The sequence below is a fragment of the Candoia aspera genome, chromosome 11 (assembly GCF_035149785.1).
Source record: "Candoia aspera isolate rCanAsp1 chromosome 11, rCanAsp1.hap2, whole genome shotgun sequence".
Lineage (NCBI taxonomy): Eukaryota > Metazoa > Chordata > Lepidosauria > Squamata > Boidae > Candoia > Candoia aspera.
In genome coordinates, this window is record NC_086163.1 from 4,224,343 (window position 1) to 4,244,297 (window position 19,955).

A 19,955-nucleotide genomic window follows, 5' to 3' on the forward strand; every position below is an offset into this window, starting at 1 on the left:
GCAGGCTGTGGGTTCAGGCTGTGTGAATCAGGAAACCTCATTAAGTCATAATATGGTTTATTTTATTTTATTTTATTTATTTTTTATCTTAGATTTGTATGGTTGCTCATCTTGAAACACAACTCTGGGCAGCTCACAACAACAGCAGCAAACCCCCCCAGAACTATTAAAACCATAAAATGTAAACCCTAAATTTGGTTTGAGTTTAATATGTTATATGACTAGAACCACTGTGTTTTGTTAACTTCGTATTTAGCACGTTGTATGAATGCAGCCCCTGTGCTAGTAGATCTTAGCAGCAGCAAGGTAACTCGAGGGGTGGTGGTTAACACCTCCCCATTCTCCTGTAATCTAAATGGAGATTGGTGTCCCCTGCTGCTAATATTCCTCCAAGAGATGCCTCTTTTTCCTTCTGTCATCCAGCTGATGACTAATTAATGGTGCCATGCAAGTTCTCCTTCCTTTTCTTCCCTACCACTTTGCACCCACTTTGCTGGAAAAGAATTTGCTTTGGGGGGGGTTTCCCCCCCCAAAGGGAAATAGAATTGGTGCAATTCTCTATACTGGAAGATAATGTTCTTGCATTGGTTTAGGGCTGAGATGGCTGAGGGCTGCTTGGGAATATCCTGTCCTTCACCACACCACCCAATTCCCAGTGATGCGCAGATTTCCTGGCATCCCTTGCTTCCATTAGATTGCAAGGGAAAAATTTAGGAGACGTGTTTTCCAAGGAGCTATTTCAGACTGGAAAGGGTAAGGATGCTCCAGGCCAACGGAAAGATGTGGATCAGAAAACAGCAATCCCAGACTCCTCTACCTTTACCCCCTCCAGCTACAAAGCACCACCAAGAAATTTGAAAGAAATTCTCAAGCATTCTGAGAATAAAGTAGAAAAACAGAAGCCTCTTTCCCAGGGCAGGAAACCTTCTGCACAACTACAAGGCTGATCTTGGCACCGTTTGGGTAGTGGGGAAAAATGGCGGCTGAGTTCCCACTTGTGAACTTGCCCATCCCTGACAGTTTGCTCTCCAATCTCCACCGCATACACCAGAGGTCATCACCACTTGCATAACTGCTATCCTTGAGAGGGTTTTCCTAACTGTGATCAACCTGCTCTCCATCATAGTAATTTCTGGCTCTTCACATGTCCGTGCAGACCCCCAATCCAAATGGCTTGTGCTCCCTTTGCTGATAGCAGCTGTCAGCGGAAGCTATTTTAGATTTAGTTACAAGTGGGCTGGTCTCAGCATCAGATGCCAAGTAGCATTGAAGGGGGAGTTTTAAACAGCATCCGCATCCCAGCATCTCTGGGAAGGGGAAGGCTGGGGAGCCGGCAGCAGAAATGGCTGAAACGGATTGTTGCAGTTGGATTGTTGGTTTGAATAAAATCCAATATGTGTTAGTAAATCTGAAGTCAGCCCTGGATTAACCATGAAGAAAAATAAGGTTGTGTGTAGGGCACCAAGGGAAGGGGGCCCACAGAGTTTTTTCCCCCTAGCTGTCATGCCCTCAAGTCTGCCATGCTTGACTTTAGCTGAAGTTGTTGTAATTGTCCTGATCTGCCATGTTCAATTTTACTCTGCGTTGCTAAAAAAATGTTTTCCTTGGCATGGTGAGCGATTAAAGTTTAAGGTGTTGTCAGATATCACATTTGTTTCCTTCTCATGGCACGAGAGGGTCCCCATTGTTGGTTATGCTTGGGCCAGGATTCCTCAACCTCGGCAGCTTGGAGGTGTGTGGATCTCGACTCCCAGAATTCCCAGCAAGCCAAAGAATTCAAAACGGTTACTGAGGCCTGGAGCTGGCAAGTAACCCGCTTGACTGTTCTGATCAGGCTTGGCTGAAACTGCTGCTTGCTTTACCTGAATAAAAAATGGGGGGGGGGGGGAACTGGAAACCCTTCTATGGCCCCAACTCTTCAAATCAAGGCCCTCGAATCCTAACCCTGTCACCCTAATCTTCTCCCCAAGTCTGCCGTTTCCAAGAAACGGATCTGGTTGCAGCAGCAAAGCATTCTGTTTTCTGTCTCCTGTGGGGCAGCCGCCCACCTCTTTGAAGGTGGCAACCACATCTATGCCTAACCTTTAATCTCTTCCTATCCAGAATAAACATGGTCAGTCCTCTGAATCTTCCTGGTAGGATTTTGTTTTGGAAGGGGGGTCTTTTCAACAAGGACAGGGACAACAGTGGGCACCTCCTGCCTACTTAGATGCTGCCTGTAGGACTTCCGAGCCTTTGGATAGGGCTTGACCCATGAAAAAGCCTTGGCGGTGAGACCCAGTGAGCGGCGCTGGCACAGTAATGGCTCTTCTTCCTTCCCCAGGCACAAAGAGAAAGCCCCGCTGAGGTACATGGTGTTGGAAGAGAAACTTTCCAAGGACCCTCGTCTTGCTGAACACCTCAAATTTTACATTTGATTTATTTCTTTGAGTCATTTCTGGGAAGTGCTCCTCAAAAGCCATATGAGTTTAAGGAAACAATTCCAAAGATCCTTGAAGGGCATTTTATTTCTCTTCAGCCATTGTTTGCTTCTCACCATGAACTTTTGGAATGCCCCAAAGAAGAAACGTTAATTTCTTGAATCTCTGGATGGAGTGACACTTTAAAAACCTCTGGATTTTGATAGCCAGGTGTACGTGTGGAACGTAGTGAGACCCCGTCTCCTCCTCCCCCTCCTCCCTCCCTCCCCCTACATGCAACAACCATCTCTTTCACAGTCCACGCTACAATTTTTGTGTTTCCTGACGCACAATGGTGGGAAGCCATGCTGTCAGCCCTCAACAGGATCGGAAGATGCTTTGGCCTACAAGGCGTCTTGACTCTTCCCTTCTCAAGTCCCAACATTAAAGCTTTCAAAATTTCTTGTGTGGGCGCCGTGTTAAATGATTTCACGTGACTTTGGATCGATAAATTGAGCGTCAAGTTCACCTCCAAAGTATTCCCCTTCCCTTCCTTCAAAGTTTGGATTTGCTGGCTGAAGGCTGAGACCCTTCCTCTTGCCACTGGGTGAACTTCTCTGATGTCAATGAAGACATGCAGGATGGGACCCATTCATGAATGCCAGAGCAAACAAAAGCCTGCTAGGAGTGCAAGTTAACGGGAAAGCTGTAGTTAGTGTGGGAAGCTCGGCCTGGAGGAAGGTGAAGGATTGCAGGAAACTGCCAGAATGATTAGGGAAGTGTGGTTGCTAGTAAACTACCCAACTATAAATCCACAAATAACCTGGCCAACTTCAGTGATGCGCAGACAGCAGATAGCCCTGTAGGGGGATTCTGAAGAGGAAAACAACACAATTTCTGGGACCATGCCCATCACCTCCCGTGCCATTTGCTGAAAACGGAGCATAAGTGAGAATGTTACGCGCTGGGTGTCGCCAGTCCCAAGGGTTGGCTTTAACAAGGGTCAGCCTCGGATAAGCTTTTGCCCGGTTCCAGTTCAAATGGAGGAATAGGTAGGGGTGTGTTTCCAATGGGTGGCTTTCAGTATTGCTCAGCTACCGTATGTTAATAGTGAAATTTGCAGATTAATAGCTTACACAACACACACACACGCTATTAATATTGCTTTATTAACCCAGTTTTTTTTTCCTGGCAACTGGTTCACGTTTATACAGGAATAATATTGGTTTTTTGAAGGGCATTTCAAAGGGCTTTGTAGTCTTTATCGCTCCGATCTTTCCTTGTAAGTTTCCTCCCTACCATTATCCCCAAACTGCAGAGGGGTGAGTTGAGGCTGAGCAAATGTTAGTTAAAAGCAGCCCCAGGGAGCCCCCAGTGCAGGGCATATCTGCTGCTGCCATCTGGTACAGGGCAAATGGCCTCATGGTCGTAACTCTAAATTAGCTCTTCCCACGGAGTTTCCTTGACCTGGGAAGCCACGTTCTTGCCATGATCCCACTGACTTGAAAGCGGGGGGGAAACGTCTTATATCTGCAGCTTTTCCACTTTAGCAGTGCAGATTTGGGGCTGGGATGTAAATGATCGGAACAGTATGTGGGGGGCACCCAGTGGTGAGAAGGGCAACCGGTGAACAATCCAGTTGCATATCGCCAGTCGTCCCCTTGCTGCCCCCAACTCCAAAACTGTTTTTAATGCAAAAACAAACAACCCCACTGGAAAATACAACTCTCTTTTCAACATCTCCTGTGCTCGGTTCTAAGGCACGGGGGGGTGGGGGGGAAGAGAAGAGGGTGTCCAAAAGGCACAGAGAGGAATGCGTGTCAAAAAAAAAGCAAGGTCGGGTTCCCTGCCCACTTTTGCTCTAGCCCCACCTCCTGCTCTCTTAAACCACACCCAGCATGTGATCTGCAAACAGGTGACTTCTGAGGAGGTGCATCCCTTGAGAGAATTTCTAGTAGAAACGGATTGGGTCTGGGAAATGTCCGTTTGCCATATTGTTATAATTAGGGCTCTCGGATGTTGGCTGCAGAAATTCAGGTGACCTGTAGATGGAGACAAGGAGAGTTTCTGGCTGTCTTTTCTGCCACCTTCTGTTCTCCTGGACTTTTGCAGCCCACATCTGGAAGCCCTATTAAAGTTCAGAGGCTTGCAAGGGTTTTCAATGGTCAACATCAGGGGCAATTTGAATCTTGTGGAAATGAAAAGAGAACTCATATCCCCCTAATGGAGAAGATTGTGTCCTGGTGGCCCACTCAGTCTACCTTCCAGGTGCTCAAGAGAAGACCCTTGTCATGAGTACGGATGGTGAGCAGGAGGGGGCCCCTATCCAGGGGGGAAAACACGTGCGTAGTTCAGAGGCATTGAACTGTCCTTCAAAGAAACTCAGAAGAGAACCTCCTTGAGTTTTGTGGTTTATCTGTCTGGGTTTCTCACGCTCCTTCAGTTTGGTAGGATTTTCTGTCTACTAGAGCAGTTAATAAACACTAGAGACTAATTTCTTGTCTCAGCATGGTTTTTTGCTTAAGTCAGGACAACCCTTCCACACAGCCACCCTGTCAAGAGAAGGCTGGCCTTTGGAAGACAAGCTGGTGCGTCATCGGGACTTCAGTTTAGAAGACAGCATTGTTCATCCTTACCAAAGCAGGAAAGGGGAGGCAGGCTGCAATTCTTCCATTCGTGGATAACAGGTGGAGACTTGTCAAGGCAACAGCCTTTTAAGAGGAAAGTTTCATGGTAGGGCATATCTCAGGAACTTCTGGAGGCAGCTTGTCTCTCAATACCCCCTTCTGCCTTCTTCTCTCAATGAAGGCCTGCAGGCTGGGTTGCTCTGTCTTGGTGCCCAGGCCGTTTTGCACCCCTCACTTCTGCATACACAACTTCAGCATCTGGTTGCACTTCCCTTTTGTGGAATCTCAGGTCAGCATATGTTACATTGCTCACTTGGTTGGTCAGAGAAGTGTGCTGTTAGCAAAATAAAGGCAGAGGGGAGTTTTATCTGTGATCTTAAAAGCAGCAGCCCTTCTAAACAGGAACAAAAACGTCATGAGTTCTGAGACTCAGCAAATGTAACCAGAAGCGATGGTTCACATCCCTTGCTTAATCTGGGTGCTAAATTGACTCATTTCCTGGGATTAGGCATTGAACCATAAACCACCCAGATACACAGGGTCTGTCAACCTGTTACGGTAACTCACCATCCTCCCACCGCCCCCCAAATCCTACACAAAGTTAAAACAAGTTAAGCTTTGCATATTGTGTGAATGCAGCCAGTAGCATGAATATACAGAGGGACATAAACACATGTTCACCATCTTGGAGCTAAGTAGGGAATGTTTTCCCCAATCCAGGGATCAGCCTTTATTATCTGCAAACACGTCTCTCCCTCCAGTTGTGCTAGGGCTACAGCTGGGAAATTATGGGAGTTGTAGTCCCAGCAATCCTAGAGGACAGTGGGTTGGTGCAGGCTGACCTTGGAGATGATAGGGCTGATGCTAAAATTGGGCTGCTGAGAAACAAGAGGATGTCCTTCAAAGCAAAGATCAAGAGAAGCAAAAGACAAGTCAATCCATCAAGCAAGTGAGGGACTGACCAAATCAGGGGTGTCCTCAAGCTGGTAAAAAAAAAGTCAAGATAGCGGACACAGCGGAGTGCTTGAAGCTCTGCCTGCACATCGTGAAGCAAAACAAATTCTAAAGGGCATCTTTCCTCTATCCCTAAAACAGGACAACAAACCCAATAATATTATAATGGTATGTGGGAATGACCCTGGGAGACAGGAGGAAGAGGACCCTCAAACTAGGCAATGGGCAGATAAGAGGCAGCTGAGCCCACAGAAGGAATGGGGGTGTGGCAAAAGTCGCAGAAGGGACCCTCCCTAGTTTCTTGGACTGTAAAGTCGGGGGGGGGGGGAGATGTACTTTCAGACTTTCAAGATTCTGTTACTGTGACCTTGCAATAAAGGTAGAGCAAGTACTGCTGGGTGTGCTTCTTGTCTGGCCTACCTTGCAAGGCTGACCAATGTTCGGTGGTCGCATAATATTAAGGCTGCCCCTTTAATACACAATGTTGCAAGAGGTCAATGTCTTTGAGGGTTATAAAGAATGTAAACACCATATGAAAATTGGTGCTTCCTGGGAGATTGGAATGGGGAGGTTTTCCACAAAAGATAGAACTTCTGAGAAAATTATTAAAAATACACAAGGCAAACTACCAAATACTTTTTATTTAATGGATAATTTGGAGCCTGGTGATGTATGGAGATATAAAAATTGTGACTCAAAGAATATACTTCTTTTTCAAGAATAGATATGATTTGGATTTCTAAGACTTGGGCTATTAATGTTCATAAAGTAGAGACATTACCAAAGGTTTCTTAGACCACAATCCAGTGACGTTAACTTTTAAAAGGAAAAATGGCTCTTTTAGCTGGAGATCGAATGAGATGTTGTTACAAAAGAAAATGGCAGTGGAGGATTGCAAAAAGAAGTCAAAAGAATTTTTTGAGAATAATCTTAATAAATGCTCGGAAGTAAGAATGGTTTGGGATGCAAGGAAAGCTTTTGCAAGAGGATATTTTATACAATGTAATAGTGAATTTAAAAAGAAAAGGCAAGAGAAAATACAAGTGAATTTGGGTGAGATTAAAAAAAAGGAAGAAGAATTTTAAAAATGCCCAGGGAAGACAAGTATTACCCACCAAATTAAGCTTCTACAGGGACAACTATCTGCGTTAACGCTGAGAAAGAAGGAAATGAATTATGATGAAGATATGCAAAGATGAATTATGCAAAACAAAGAGATTTTGAATTTGCAAATAAACTGGGGAAATAGTTGGCATGTAAGTGTGAAATGAAAAAGAAAAGAAAAGACAGTGATACTAAAGTTACAAGAAGGAAATACTGTAGTAACAGATAATGCATATACTGTACCCAAAAAGTGTTTCATCAGTATTAGTCTACTTTATATAAAGGTCAAGAAATTTCCTTGGAAAAAGTGAATATTTGCATGAACAGGATTTACTGAAGATCACAGAGAATCAGAGACAAATTTTGAATGAACCTATAACAATAAGGGAAGTGTGTGAAGTTATTGAAAAGACTAAAACAGGAAAGGCATCTGGTCCAGATGGCTTCTTACTACAAATGTTTTGAGGATAAACTTTTATAACCTTTACAACAAATGATGAATATTATTTTACAGAATGGAAAGGTTCCCGATAGCTGGAAAGAGCTAATATAGCAATAATATCTAAAGAGGTCCAAGACCTGACTTCAACAAGAAATTATCGACCAATATCTTTATGGAATAATGACTAAAAATTGTTTACCATGACTTTGGCTGAAAGGTTGAAAGTAATTTTACAGGACTTTATTCATGAAGATCAATGTGGGTTTTTAGCTAAAAGGCTATTATGAGATATTCGAAATGTTTTGGAAATTCTGAAGTATTTGGAGGAACACAGTGAAAAACAAACTGCATCGATCTTCTTAGATGCAGAGAAGGCCTTTGACAATTTGAATTGGATGTTCTCCTTTAGAGTTCTGGAACCTAAGAATCTTGGAGATAATTTTATTAGATGGGTAAGATCGATTTATACTTCACAGAAAGCACAGATAATTATTAATGGAGAACTAACAGAATCTTGCAAGGTTCAAAAAGGCACAAGACAAGGATGCCCGTTTTCTCCACTCTTGTTCATTTTAGTATCTGTGATACTGAACAGAGACATAAGACAAGATGAGAGAATCGCGGAAGTTAAGATTAAAAAAAGAAACTTATAAGTGAAGGGCATTTGCAGATGACCTGGTGCTAAGAGTCCCCCACTTTATCTTATGGTATGATAAAGGGACGCGGTGGCGCTGCGGGTTAAACCGCTGAGCTGTCGATCGGAAGGTCGGCGGTTCGAAACCGCGCGGCGGGGTGAGCTCCCGTTGCTCGTCCCAGCTTCTGCACACCAAGCAGTTTGAAAACATGCAAATGTGAGTAGATCAATTGGTACCGCTTCGGCGGGAAGGTAACGGCGTTCCGAGTCGTCATGCTGGCCACATGACCCGGAAGTGTCTATGACAACGCCGGCTCCAAGGCTTTGAAACGGAGATGAGCACCGCCCCCTAGAGTCGGACACGACTGGACTTTACGTCAAGGGAAACCTTTACCTTTACCTATGATAAAGTTAAAATTAATGTGGATTTAAAAAACCATTTTATTAGACATGCCACATTGAGAATATGGGATAGATATAAACCCAGGCTGTGCCCAAAAACACCTCTGTGGATCTCAGCACAAGAAGCATTCCATAGAAGAGAAACAGCAGGCAAAGACAGACGGTTAACGTACCAGGAATTATTGGAAAATCATCAAGGGGAACATAAAAGTAAATCAAGAGAGCTACGAATGGCAGAAAGATATAGTTGTTATTGGTTTCCCCATTTACAGTTATCCAAAAGATTCAAAATGGGTAAAAAGACTTATGGTATGAAGCAAAGTAAGACAGAATTTGAAATACAATTGTGTACTGATGATGAACATGGAATTGCTAAAATGTATAAACTTTTGTTAAAATTTGAAACAAAGGAAGAGCAGGTTAAAGAATGTATGATAAAGTGGGCTAAGAATGTTGGTTATAATATACAGATGGATCAATGGGAAAATACACAGCTAAAAGGGCTGAAATTTACATTGTTATGATCTTAAAGAGAATTTTTATAAAATGATGTATTGTTGGTACATCATGCCAGAGAAGTTATCTAGAACGTATAAAGGCATTTCAAATGTATGATGGAAACGTGGACAACATGAAGAGACATTTTATCATGCTTGATGGACATGTAAAAAAGCTTTAAAAAATTGGATTCAGATTCACACATTGATACAGAGGGTTTTAAAGATTAATATTCAATCGAAGCCAGAACTTTTCCTTTTAGGATTGATGGACAAACAGTTAGAAAAAAGCCATGGAAGATTATTGCAGTATATGATTATTGGGGCGAGATTACTATGCACAAAGATGGAAAGATTCGGCATTATCCACCCTGGAGGAATGGCGGGTGAAATTGACAGAACTTGCTGAGGTGGACAAACTGACTTAGAGAAAGGACAATATCTACATTTATTGGTGACTGGAAACCCCTTATGGACTTTTTGCCTAAAAGTGAACATGAGATTTATGGCTTTGATGATTAGACAGGATAGATTATAGAAAGAAGAGAATCAAGATTGTAACTTTGGAGAGAGAGGTTAACTTATAATTGTACTTATAACTGCTGTGAACAATATCGGAAGCTACTTCATTTCTTTCTTTCTTTCTTTTTTTCTTTCTTTCTTTCTTTCTTTCTTTCTTTCTTTCTTTCTTCCTTTCTTTCTTTCTTTCTTTCATCTTTCTCTTTTTTTCTACTTTTTTTCTTATTGCACTTTTAGCTTTTTCTTTTATTTCTCTTTTCTTTTCATTTTCTCTGTTCTATTTTAGTTTGTATTAGTTCTTATTATTGCTATTAAAACTTTTAATAAAAATTATTTTTAAAAAATATGTTTACACCAAGTAAATGCCAAGTGCAGGGAGGGACAGACCCAGGGCTGTCTTCCTGATGCAGCAGTCGTTTGATTTACCTTTCTGGCTTCTTTGGTTAAAGCTGGATCCACCTCTGAGGGGTTTCCTGAAGTTCCTACAGGCGTGAAATGAACAGGAACGCAAGACAGTTATTCCCAAATGGGCATTAAAGGAGTCCATGAGTCAACACCTGCTGTTTGGATTCCTCACAGGCCATCCTTTGTGAAATCTGGGGCTGAACATCTTCCTTTTAAGAAGATCATGTCTCACTGAGCTTCAGAAAAGTTTTTAATTGTTTTTTTTAATGGGCAAAGCAACCACACCCCTCCCATAGAGTACATGGGAAATGCTCTAACTTTATGCACTTATGCATGTTTTCAGCAAGACAAATTGGATGCCTCTCGGTAAGGAAGGGCATCCATGGGGGCATTAAAAAAAAGTTAAGATGGTGGTCATGACTGCACCATGAAACCCTGCCCTCTTTTTATGATGTATGTAGAAAAAGGGGGTGGCTGCAGTTGTGCAGTTGTGGCCACCATATTGACTTTTTTGACCCCCCTCCCCTGGTAGATGGCCCTGCTCCTGGCCCTGTGAAAATGTCCCTTTTTTGGCAACTGACTGCCATTATGTATTGCAAGAAGGGGGTTGCTGGCTACATATGACACCAGCCCCACTTAATGTCCTGCGTGGTTTTATCTTTTGTTTTCTCAGTTTACAAAATCAAAGGCGGAATGGGTCAGAGAAGCTCAGCTTTCCTGCCCAGCTGGGGAAAGGGAGTCAGCCTGTGGTCAGCAGCATCGCAGCACAAGCCCCAGACCTTTTCTCCATGCATTCTGATATCATGCCCATGTGGCATGCCCCAAAGTGCTAGAGCACATAATGAGCCCCAAATACTAACACTAAAGCTTAATGTGTTGTGCAAATGCAGCTGTTGGACCTTTAACTGATTTGGATTAATGGTTTCACACGTTAGGTGAACTCATCCTGAAAAGGACTGAAAATATTGACTTGGGTGGGCAATCAAAGGTGTAGCTTTCTGCCCAAAAGGAGTCCCTGTCTGACATGCTGTTTTCACACACACACACACATACACAAATACACACACACACACACTCCAATGCCCTGAGTCCCTCTGACGTTCTTGAGATGATAGCAGTTTTGGGGTCTGCCCATAACAAGTTCTGCAAAGCCACGTCATGGGATCCACCCCTGTCCCATCTGATTTTCTGCTAGGACCAGCCTTCCTGCTGGATTGCAGAAGGCATCTGGTAGTCCCTTTTCCAACTAAGAAATGTTATTCAAAGGCAGAAGACTGAATGGGTTAGTTGGAAAAGGGGCCACCAGACTCCTCCTGCTTTTTTGCCACCACCAACTAACAAGATTCTCCTCCTACTTGATGCAGGGTCATGGGACAAGACCTGTGGTTAGTTCCCCTTCTTCTGAAAACAAAAAAGCCTAAAAGTACAGCTGTGGAAGAAGGTCCCACCTTTGCCTTTCCTCTTGGACCTCCACACCACGACACCCAGCAGCAGCAAGAAGACGAGGGTGCCCACCGCTACGCCAACACCCACGGGGATTCCGATTCCACTCCTGATATTTTCATGGGGCTGGCTTGGTTGCCTGTTGTCAGCATTGATGTTGGCATTCTGTGATGGCTTCTCACGTCCTGCTAAACAAGCAAAATGGAATGGGCTGGTCATAATGGGCAGCCTCAGAAGAGGAGCTCTGTTTATTCATTGGTCCAGAGACACTCCTGGAAATGCAAGCTCAACATCCTGGAAGGGGACTTGATTAGCAAAAGCATGAAGCCTTCAGTGATGACTGATGATGTCCCACACGCCATCCCACATCTTATGCTAATTACATGCATCGTTTGCACCATAACCTCATGACACACATGAGGTCATTGTGATTTTTACTGTACTACATGCTCTGGTTTCCATGCCAACGTTCTCCATGAGGGGCAAATTTGTGACGTAGCCCTATATCAGAAGTATTTCTCATTGAACTTTGGAGCGAAATCAATGAAATCTGGTCCAATAAGTTCCAGTCAATTGGTTTAGTATATCTAAAAGAGTCCTGGTTGAAGTTATGGTATAATCAATAATTTATAGAATAATCTACGATGACTTGGGTTCACCAAACATGCTAAGCCACAAGCTGTGGATTTCCATTACATCCTAGGCAGAAACTAGACAGTATGCGAAGCCGGTCATTGTCATCATCAGCAAGCTGAGGGGATGGGGAATGCAGAAACTCTGAGGTTCGGTAATGGCAGCATTCACACAACATGCTGGACCTGATTACTGGTTTAACCCATTTTGACCCCTTCTGGTCAGGTTCCCAAGCCATCTGGATTTATCTTATTTACAGTTGTCACCATCTAATCAATGTAATTTTATTTTTCTGAACATGGCTAAGTTTTGTTTTATCATTTGCAAAATACATCACACCTTGACCACATCATTATTGGGTTTTACACTGGTTTTTACTTGCCGTCTCACAATCTATAACTCATTTTGTAAGTTTGTACAACATCTGGAAATGTCAACTGATGAAATGGGCTGTGCTCAGACTCCAGGTAGTCCTCATTTAGTGACTGCCTCATTACCGACTATTCACAATTACAACAGTGATGAAAAAGTAACTTTGTGACCAATCCTCGCATTTATGACCTTTGCAGGTTTGTAAAGCAGTGCTTCTCAGTCTTGGCAATTTTAAGATGCATGGACTTCAACTCCCAGATTCCCCAGCCAGCATGGGGAATGGATCTAGACATTGTACCATAAATTCTTTTTATAAAGGGATTCTTCCTTCTCCTAGTTCTCTTTAATTCATTTGATTTCCCTCTCTTTCAGCTTTCTCCTAAGCTGAAAAAAGCAACAGAAGAAAATGCTTCTTCCATCCAATGAGATGCTAGGGTTTAAAAGGCAGCAATGCAGAAATGTGTTAACCTACTTTATATCCATCATAAGAACCTTTTGAGGCATAGCTTAATATGTGAATACAGTATGTGCTCTATTAACTGAGTTAAGGTTTAATACCTATCTTGTGTCTCTTGATCAGCCTGCTCCAGCCAGTCCCCTCCAGATAATTCAGTCCCCTCCAGGGTTTGCAGAATTCTAGAAATTGTACCCCAATGTCCCCGAAGAACATCACTTGAAGAAGATGCTCTAGATCAGTATTCCTCAACTTCAGCCACTTTGAGATGCGGGAACCTCAATTCCCAGAATTCCTCAGCCTGGGAGTGGAAGTCCACACATCTTAAAGGGGCTGAGGAACTCTGGTCTAGATATTTCACTTGGACTTTAAAGTCCCTCTCCAGCCAGAATTTCCTTGGATCACTCTATACCATTCCTTCCTAACTCCAGTCTGTCTTTAGCTCTGTTTCTCATTCCCACAGGAAGGGGAGGGGGGGATGAAATGGTTCTACTTACCAAGGACTGTCACCCTAGTGCCATTCCCCTGACCATATCTATCAACTTCACAGGTGTAGTTTCCAGAGTCCTCCTTTTTGATGTCCCTCAAAATCAGAGAAGCCCAGCCTTCCAGAACAGGAGTTGCCTGTGTCATCAACCTCTTCTGTCCATCAGACGCAGTCTTATACCATGTGACACTGGAGAGGCGGTTGGCTTCCTTCCCCTGGACTCTACAGTCTATTGTGAGGTTTTCCCCTTCTGTTGTCTGGATGAAAGCTGGTGACTGGATCACCAATAGATTTGCAGCTGGGGGTGTGTGGGTGTGTGGGAGACAATAGTTTCAACAACCTTGGTTGTGTAACTCGGCCAAGGGCCAGAAGAGGCAAGAAAGCCCAGAGTAGGAGGTTGGGTTGATACAGGCTGCATTCGTGAGATACCTCCATCAGCAGATTTGAGTTGAACACGCTGGGACACGAGATGGCCTACATGGAGTGATTAGCTCAAAGGTACCCATTGAATTCCATGGCCAACCTTGGTCACCATCCAGTACCTTGGCCATTATACCATTTGGGCTCTGCTGTGAGTTGGGACTACACCCCAGATGTGACTGATTCTGTGAGTTATGGTCCCTACATTTCTGGATTGCTCCAGATGGTTCACCAAAATTCACTCTTTGATGCACTATTTCTAGCTCAACGTGTCCAGTTTTTCCCATCCCTAAGTCTTTGAGAGACTAACCCTATCAGCTTCTCCTGGAACAGCCACAGCAGGCTAACTGAAACATGAAAACAGATTTCCTGCTGAGAGGTGAAGTTACATTGCAACAATTTCTTGCGAAGCTCATAGTTTCCTATGTAATTGTTGACATTTCCTGGTTCTCCTGAAGCTTGGACATGCTTGGTACCTGTGCTGTTTGAAAGCTACCTGAGGGGAAATTACCACTCAGCAAAAACACTTCCCATCATGTTCAGTAAATTGCTCTCTCTGTGTTTCCTGTTTCTAGTTTCTAGTTTGACATTTTTGACCTGATTTAGACAATTGTTTTTAATGTCTTGTTAGCCACTCAGGGTCACTCTGGCAGGTGGGCAGCCGTATACGTGGATGGATGGATGGATGGATGGATGGATGGAAGGAAGGAAGGAAGGAAGGAAGGAAGGAAGGAAGGAAGGAAGGAAGGAAGGAAGGAAGGAAGGAAGGTAAGCCATAGGAGATGTGATTCCTTGGGTCTCCTACGCAGCAATTTCCAAGTTTTATTTCTTTAAAGTACTGTTTCCACATGGACTCATCCAAGAAGCACCCTACATAAGCAATCCAGAACACTGAGCTGCTGGACTATTGCTGATACTTCATCCTATTCCTTTGAATGATCTCTCCCCGTGTCTTTGTGCAGATGTTAAATAGGAGCAGGGAGATAAGCCCTGTGGCACCCCAAAAACAGGAGTTGTGGGATGAGTCTCTCCTGTCCATCAATAGCAGCTGGAGCCAGTCCAGAGAAAGGAGGGGAACCAGGGCAAGACTGTGTCTCCCACTCTCAACCCCCAGAGCCAGTCCAGAAACGGTACTGAAAGCTGCTGAGAAATCAAGAAGAGCAAGGATGGATGCACTAACTCCATCCTGCTGCCACCAGAGGTCATCCACAATATGATTAATGCTGTTTTGAGCCTGGTCCTGAAACCCAACTGGAAGGGGGTCTAGATAATCTGCTTCCTCCAGGCTTCTCTGAACCTGCACAGCCACTTTCTCAACAACCTTCCCTAAAAAGGCAAGGATGAAAATTGTCCAGAATGGTGGGGTCTAGTAATGGCTTTCTGAGGAAGGGGCAGACCACCACCTACTTAAGCACTGGCAGAAACATCCCCTCTCCCAGGGATGTGTTCATCAATGCCACCTCACCTCCTGGGAAGTCTTAGGCAACCAGGAGGATTAAGATTAAGATTAAGATTAAGATTAAGATTAAGATTAAGATTAAGATTAAGATTAAGATTAAGATTAAGATTAAGATTAAGATTAAGATTAAGATTAAGATTAAGATTAAGATCTTGTTTTTGGTCCCAAATTTTTAGCAGCCTGATCCCAGAGAGCAGACTCAAAAATGGGCCTTGTTCATGAATGCAAGTTTGCTGTCCTATGGAATATAGTCAGAAGGAATCTGGTAGCACTTCTTCTGACTCACAGCTATAGCTCACGAAAGCTGGTACCTTTTAATAAAATTTGCTAGTTGGAAAGAGTGCTGCCAGACTCCTGATTTTTGGCTATCGCAGACTTACACATAGACTTACACAGCTCTCCTCCTACAATGTCGATGGGACGAAGGAAATGTCTTCATTACTGTTCCTGATGACTTCACAAGAACATCCATTCTGTTTTCTTGGCAGCAAGATAGAAGCGTACGTGCCACTCCATGACTTTTTTGGACTTTCCAATCTACCCCAACGGCTCAGAATTTCCTTGTGGTTTCCCACCTAGGGATTAACCCAGATGGTGATCTTTTTGGTCATAAAGGTCCTGCCCCCAAGCTGGGATCTGTCCTACAGCATATTGACTCGCATTTCTGCCGTTAAGTAGATGTTAGTTAGGTCACTACAACACACTAGGCTCAAATGTGACTAGCACATTTGTGGCTCAGGGTATTGCTTCGACCCAGCCTACAAGCCCAGTTTGTGAATGAGAATGTTGTGGGACTGCAGGCAACTGGGTTAATTCATTAAACCATGGGTCAGCATGTCACCCCCACACAGAAAATTCCTGCCACTTACCACGGATGTGAACGTGTGTTCCATTTCCCGATCCTGTCCGATTTCTGATCCTGACTGCGCATACATAGTTTCCTGAATCCTCCACATTTGCATTCATCAGCATGAGAGTCCCTTCCTGACTTAATTGCACAGAGTGGTTTAAGCTGCTGATTTCCTGGCCGTCTTTATGCCATTTCACCTCCATCAAGCTGAGGTTGGCAGGTCTCCTGAACTGGCACTTAATGGTGACATTTGCCCCTTCTGTTTCGTTGACATGTCCTGGGGTCTGATTCACCATCATGTTGGGCATTTCTGCAGAAAAAATGTGTCATAATTTGCATTTAATTTAATTTAATTTAATTTAATTTAATTTAATTTAATTTAATTTAATTTAATTTAATTTAATTTAATTTAATTTAATTTAATTTAATTTAATTTAATTTGTATTTAAGGCCTGCTTTGTAGCTGGAGCAAAGGAAACAGGATTGTAGAAATACCGGGAGAGGTATGGACTCTACGGCTATAACCACCACCACCCCTCCCACCATACACACACACAAAATGCTGTAACAGATAATTGATGAATTAATTAAGAACATTTTTACCAACTAGAAAAGTTGGTCTTCTGCTAAATCTGGTAGCACAGTATTTTTATGCAAGTACTTAGAAAAAAGTTCTACTTCTAAAAAGTACAAAAAGTACTCTCTAATATAAAAAGTATATTAGAGAGACGGTTTGGTATAGTGGTTAAAGGTCCCAGGCTAGAAACCAGGAGACTGTGAGTTCTAGCCCCACCTTAGGCACGAAGCCAGTAAGGTGACCGTGGGCCAGTCACTCTCTCTCAGCCCTAGGAAGGAGGCAATGGCAAACCACTTCCAAAATCTTGCCTAGAAAATTACAGGGACTTGTCCAGGAGTCAAAAACTGACTTGAAAGCACAATAAATAAATAAAATATAAAAAGCACAGGTTACAATAACCAATCTTTCCACTTCCTTTGAACATCCCATTTCAACCATTCCACACAAAGCAGGAACACAGTGTGGAATTCAAAAGGCTCACTTGCTTCTAGGAACCAGAACAATTTTCCCAGAACACCCGGTGTCCTTCAGAGGTGTTGGATTTCAGATCACCTACCACATGAATGCATGGCCTTTTGGGATCAGGGGGTGTTGGGGGTCTTGTAGGAAAGGAAAAAGGGGGTCAAACCACCTTAAGAAATTCCACATTTTTCATGATATGAGTCCACCTCTGCCTTTATTGTCTTCCATCACATTCAGTTTAAAAGAGAATAAGCTCCATTTCTACTTATTTGTGAATGCAGGACGTACATCAGAATGCTGTGCGTACTTCCTAACTGGTGCAATGCAGAGGACAGTATGTTGACTCTAGCCTGAAGATCAGAGATCCTAGCTTGCCTAGTATAGGATGAATATATCTGGGGTCAAATTGAGCTTTGGTTGTGCTTGTGGGCCAAAATATGGCCCCAGTGATTGGCTCCACCCTTGCCTGAAAAAGGGGTGGGGCTTAGATTTCATGGCTGTGGCTCCCATCTTGACTTTTTTGATCCCCCAGTATTGAGCAGGGAGTAAGCAAGGGTGTGTGATGCCCCTTGGATTCTTTAATGTATTTATGGGTAAATATGGTGACATTAGAGCCGTGTTGGTTAGGAATGTGTATGGATATTTGTATGCAAATAGTGCTGTGTTGTTGCATGAGAAGTGAAAATTTTACAGCAAATGCTGGACACACTGTATGATGCAACATGCACTATGGAACTGAAAAATAATGTATCAGAGATCAAGGAAGTTGTGTCACACCAGGAAATTGGAGTGAATAATTGCAAATCTTAGACAAATGATGAAAAACTAGAGCAAGTAGATGAATGTATATGTCTTGGTAGAACATCCACCAAAAATTGGGAAATGAATGGAAAAAATTTAAAACATGCAAAAGCTAGTAGAAATGTCTGGTCAGGGGTAAAACAATCAGTACCTTTTTAAAAGACTGGAAACCTTTTATGGACTTTTTTGCTGAAAATAGAGAAAAGTGAAAGGATGAATTATGGATTTGACGACTGAAAAATGACTAAACAAGGGGCTGATGGGATTTTTGTAATATTAAGGAGGGAAGTTGGATGATAGGTTTGTTAATTTCTCTTGCAAAAAAGGTTGGAAGTCACTTATTTTCCTGACTTTTGTTCTCTTAGTTGTTATTCTTCTTTATTCTATCTTTCCTTTTTTTGTTTGTTTTATGCACTTTCCCCCCTTCCCTTTATTTCTTATTCTTTCTTCTATTTTTTATCTTTTAGATTTGTCTTCTTTTGCTTGAAAAAATCTTTAGTAAAAATTATATATATAAAAAACAAACTACAAAAATGTCAAGACCCCTTGGAGGCTAATGCAACTTCCAATGATACACATGGATACACATAGCTAGTTTTCTTGGTCCACAGCGTATGGTTAAAAAAACCAAGATGGCGGCCCTGGCAGTCCAATCACAGCTCTGCATACTTCTTATGTGTGTCACACTGTCACGGCCACCATCTTCAGCATCCTATTCGCAACTGGACATAAATGGTTTGTGAGTGCCTTTTTCTGGACTGTCAGTCTACAGCCCTGAAATGTCCTGCAGATCATTCCTCTATACAGCTTCTGAGTCCAGGCAAGGCCCAGATTGGTCATGCTACTTTTGCAAGACTAATTAGACCAGGGTTTCTCAACCTTGGCTACTTGAAGATGTGCAGACTTCAACTCCCAGAATTCCCCAGCCAGCAATTCCCCAACCAGCCAACTCCCAGAATTCCCCAGCCAGCAATTCTGGGAGTTGAAGTCCACACATCTTCAAGTTGCCAAGGTTGAGAAACCCTGAATTAGACACTCCCAAACCTGGCTAAACTCCTACATCTCTACAGAATGGACAACAGCAACAGAATTCAAGATTCCCCACTATAAATAAATAGGCATATTTACCCCAAATTTTCACTTCTGTACTCTCATTTTTACTGTCTCTTGAGTCACCAGCACAACATTGATAGATTCCAGAATCAGCAACATCGGCTGCCTTCAGAATTAAGATACTAGATTTCTTCTTTTTATTCACAATTACAACAATTCGGGTTGAATTTTTAATATTTTCTTCTTCTCCCATCTTCTTCCATTCTACATACCACAACCTGTCACTAATATTGCCTTCCACCCGGCAATTCATCGTCACCTCTGATCCCTCCATCACATTCAGAAAAGCAGGCGTCTGAATCACGGAAAAGGGTAGCTTTCTTGTCCTCAGGTTATAGCTTGTGAAAACTGAATAGCAAACAGAAATATAAGTTATTATATTTCTAACAAGTTGAAAGATTAAAATGGAACTATTGTAAAAATGACAGAGAAGTCCCTACCTCACATTCATCGGCAGCCAGATATGTCTGAATCTCAACCCACCTTCACTGCTGGTCTGTGGGAATGGCCTTGGGAGACAGGAGGGAGAGCCGCAGGCTGGACAACCAGTGGGTAAAAGCTATCTCAGCCCACAGAAGGTGGGAGGGTGTGGGAAGCATTTCAGAAGGGACCCTCCCTGGTTTTCCGGAGAGTAAAAGGAGAGGCGGGGAGAAAGAAAGTCTTGCAAGGTTCTGTTAATGTAACCTACAATAAAGGAAGAGCTAGTGTTCTTGGTTGTGCTTCTTGTCTGGACTACCTCGCAGGGCTAACACACCCGCGTGAGGGAAAGTCACACCAAATATTGATTTGATTTAGATTTCTCTTCTATTTGCTCACTTTGCATTTGGTAAACTGATAAACATAAACAACTACAATATATATTTTTGAAAGTATTCTTACTTTCATTTTTTCACACTGGCCT

General features: G+C 42.9%; 2 protein-coding genes across 4 annotated transcripts in view; one reads left to right on the forward strand and one right to left on the reverse strand.

Annotated features, from left to right (window-relative positions):
- The window catches only part of DRC7 (dynein regulatory complex subunit 7), a 40,477-nt gene extending 37,949 nt beyond the window's left edge, over positions 1–2,528 (forward strand). Inside the window, exon 17 of the mRNA XM_063313088.1 lies at positions 2,324–2,528. Within this exon, the coding sequence (XP_063169158.1) occupies positions 2,324–2,417 (94 nt within the window). The 3' untranslated portion in view covers positions 2,418–2,528. The remainder of the gene's footprint in view (positions 1–2,323) is intronic.
- A 2,420-nt stretch (positions 2,529–4,948) lies between these two features.
- On the reverse strand, positions 4,949–19,237 carry LOC134503819 (hemicentin-1-like). 3 transcript variants are annotated; one of them, XM_063312730.1, is made up of 5 exons: positions 19,070–19,237; positions 16,121–16,411; positions 11,432–11,611; positions 10,005–10,060; positions 4,949–5,360 (listed from the first exon to the last, which is right to left on the reverse strand). In XM_063312730.1, the coding sequence occupies exons 2-5, from the start codon at positions 16,407–16,409 to the stop codon at positions 5,199–5,201; spliced, it is 687 nt and encodes a 228-aa protein (XP_063168800.1). In that variant the 5' UTR covers positions 16,410–16,411; positions 19,070–19,237; the 3' UTR covers positions 4,949–5,198. The 3 variants fall into 3 exon arrangements, with proteins under 3 accessions (XP_063168800.1, XP_063168799.1, XP_063168801.1); XM_063312729.1 differs by having other exon boundaries at positions 11,432–11,614; XM_063312731.1 differs by lacking the exons at positions 4,949–5,360; positions 10,005–10,060; positions 11,432–11,611 and adding an exon at positions 13,265–13,670.
- Between the last annotated feature and the right edge of the window lie 718 nt (positions 19,238–19,955).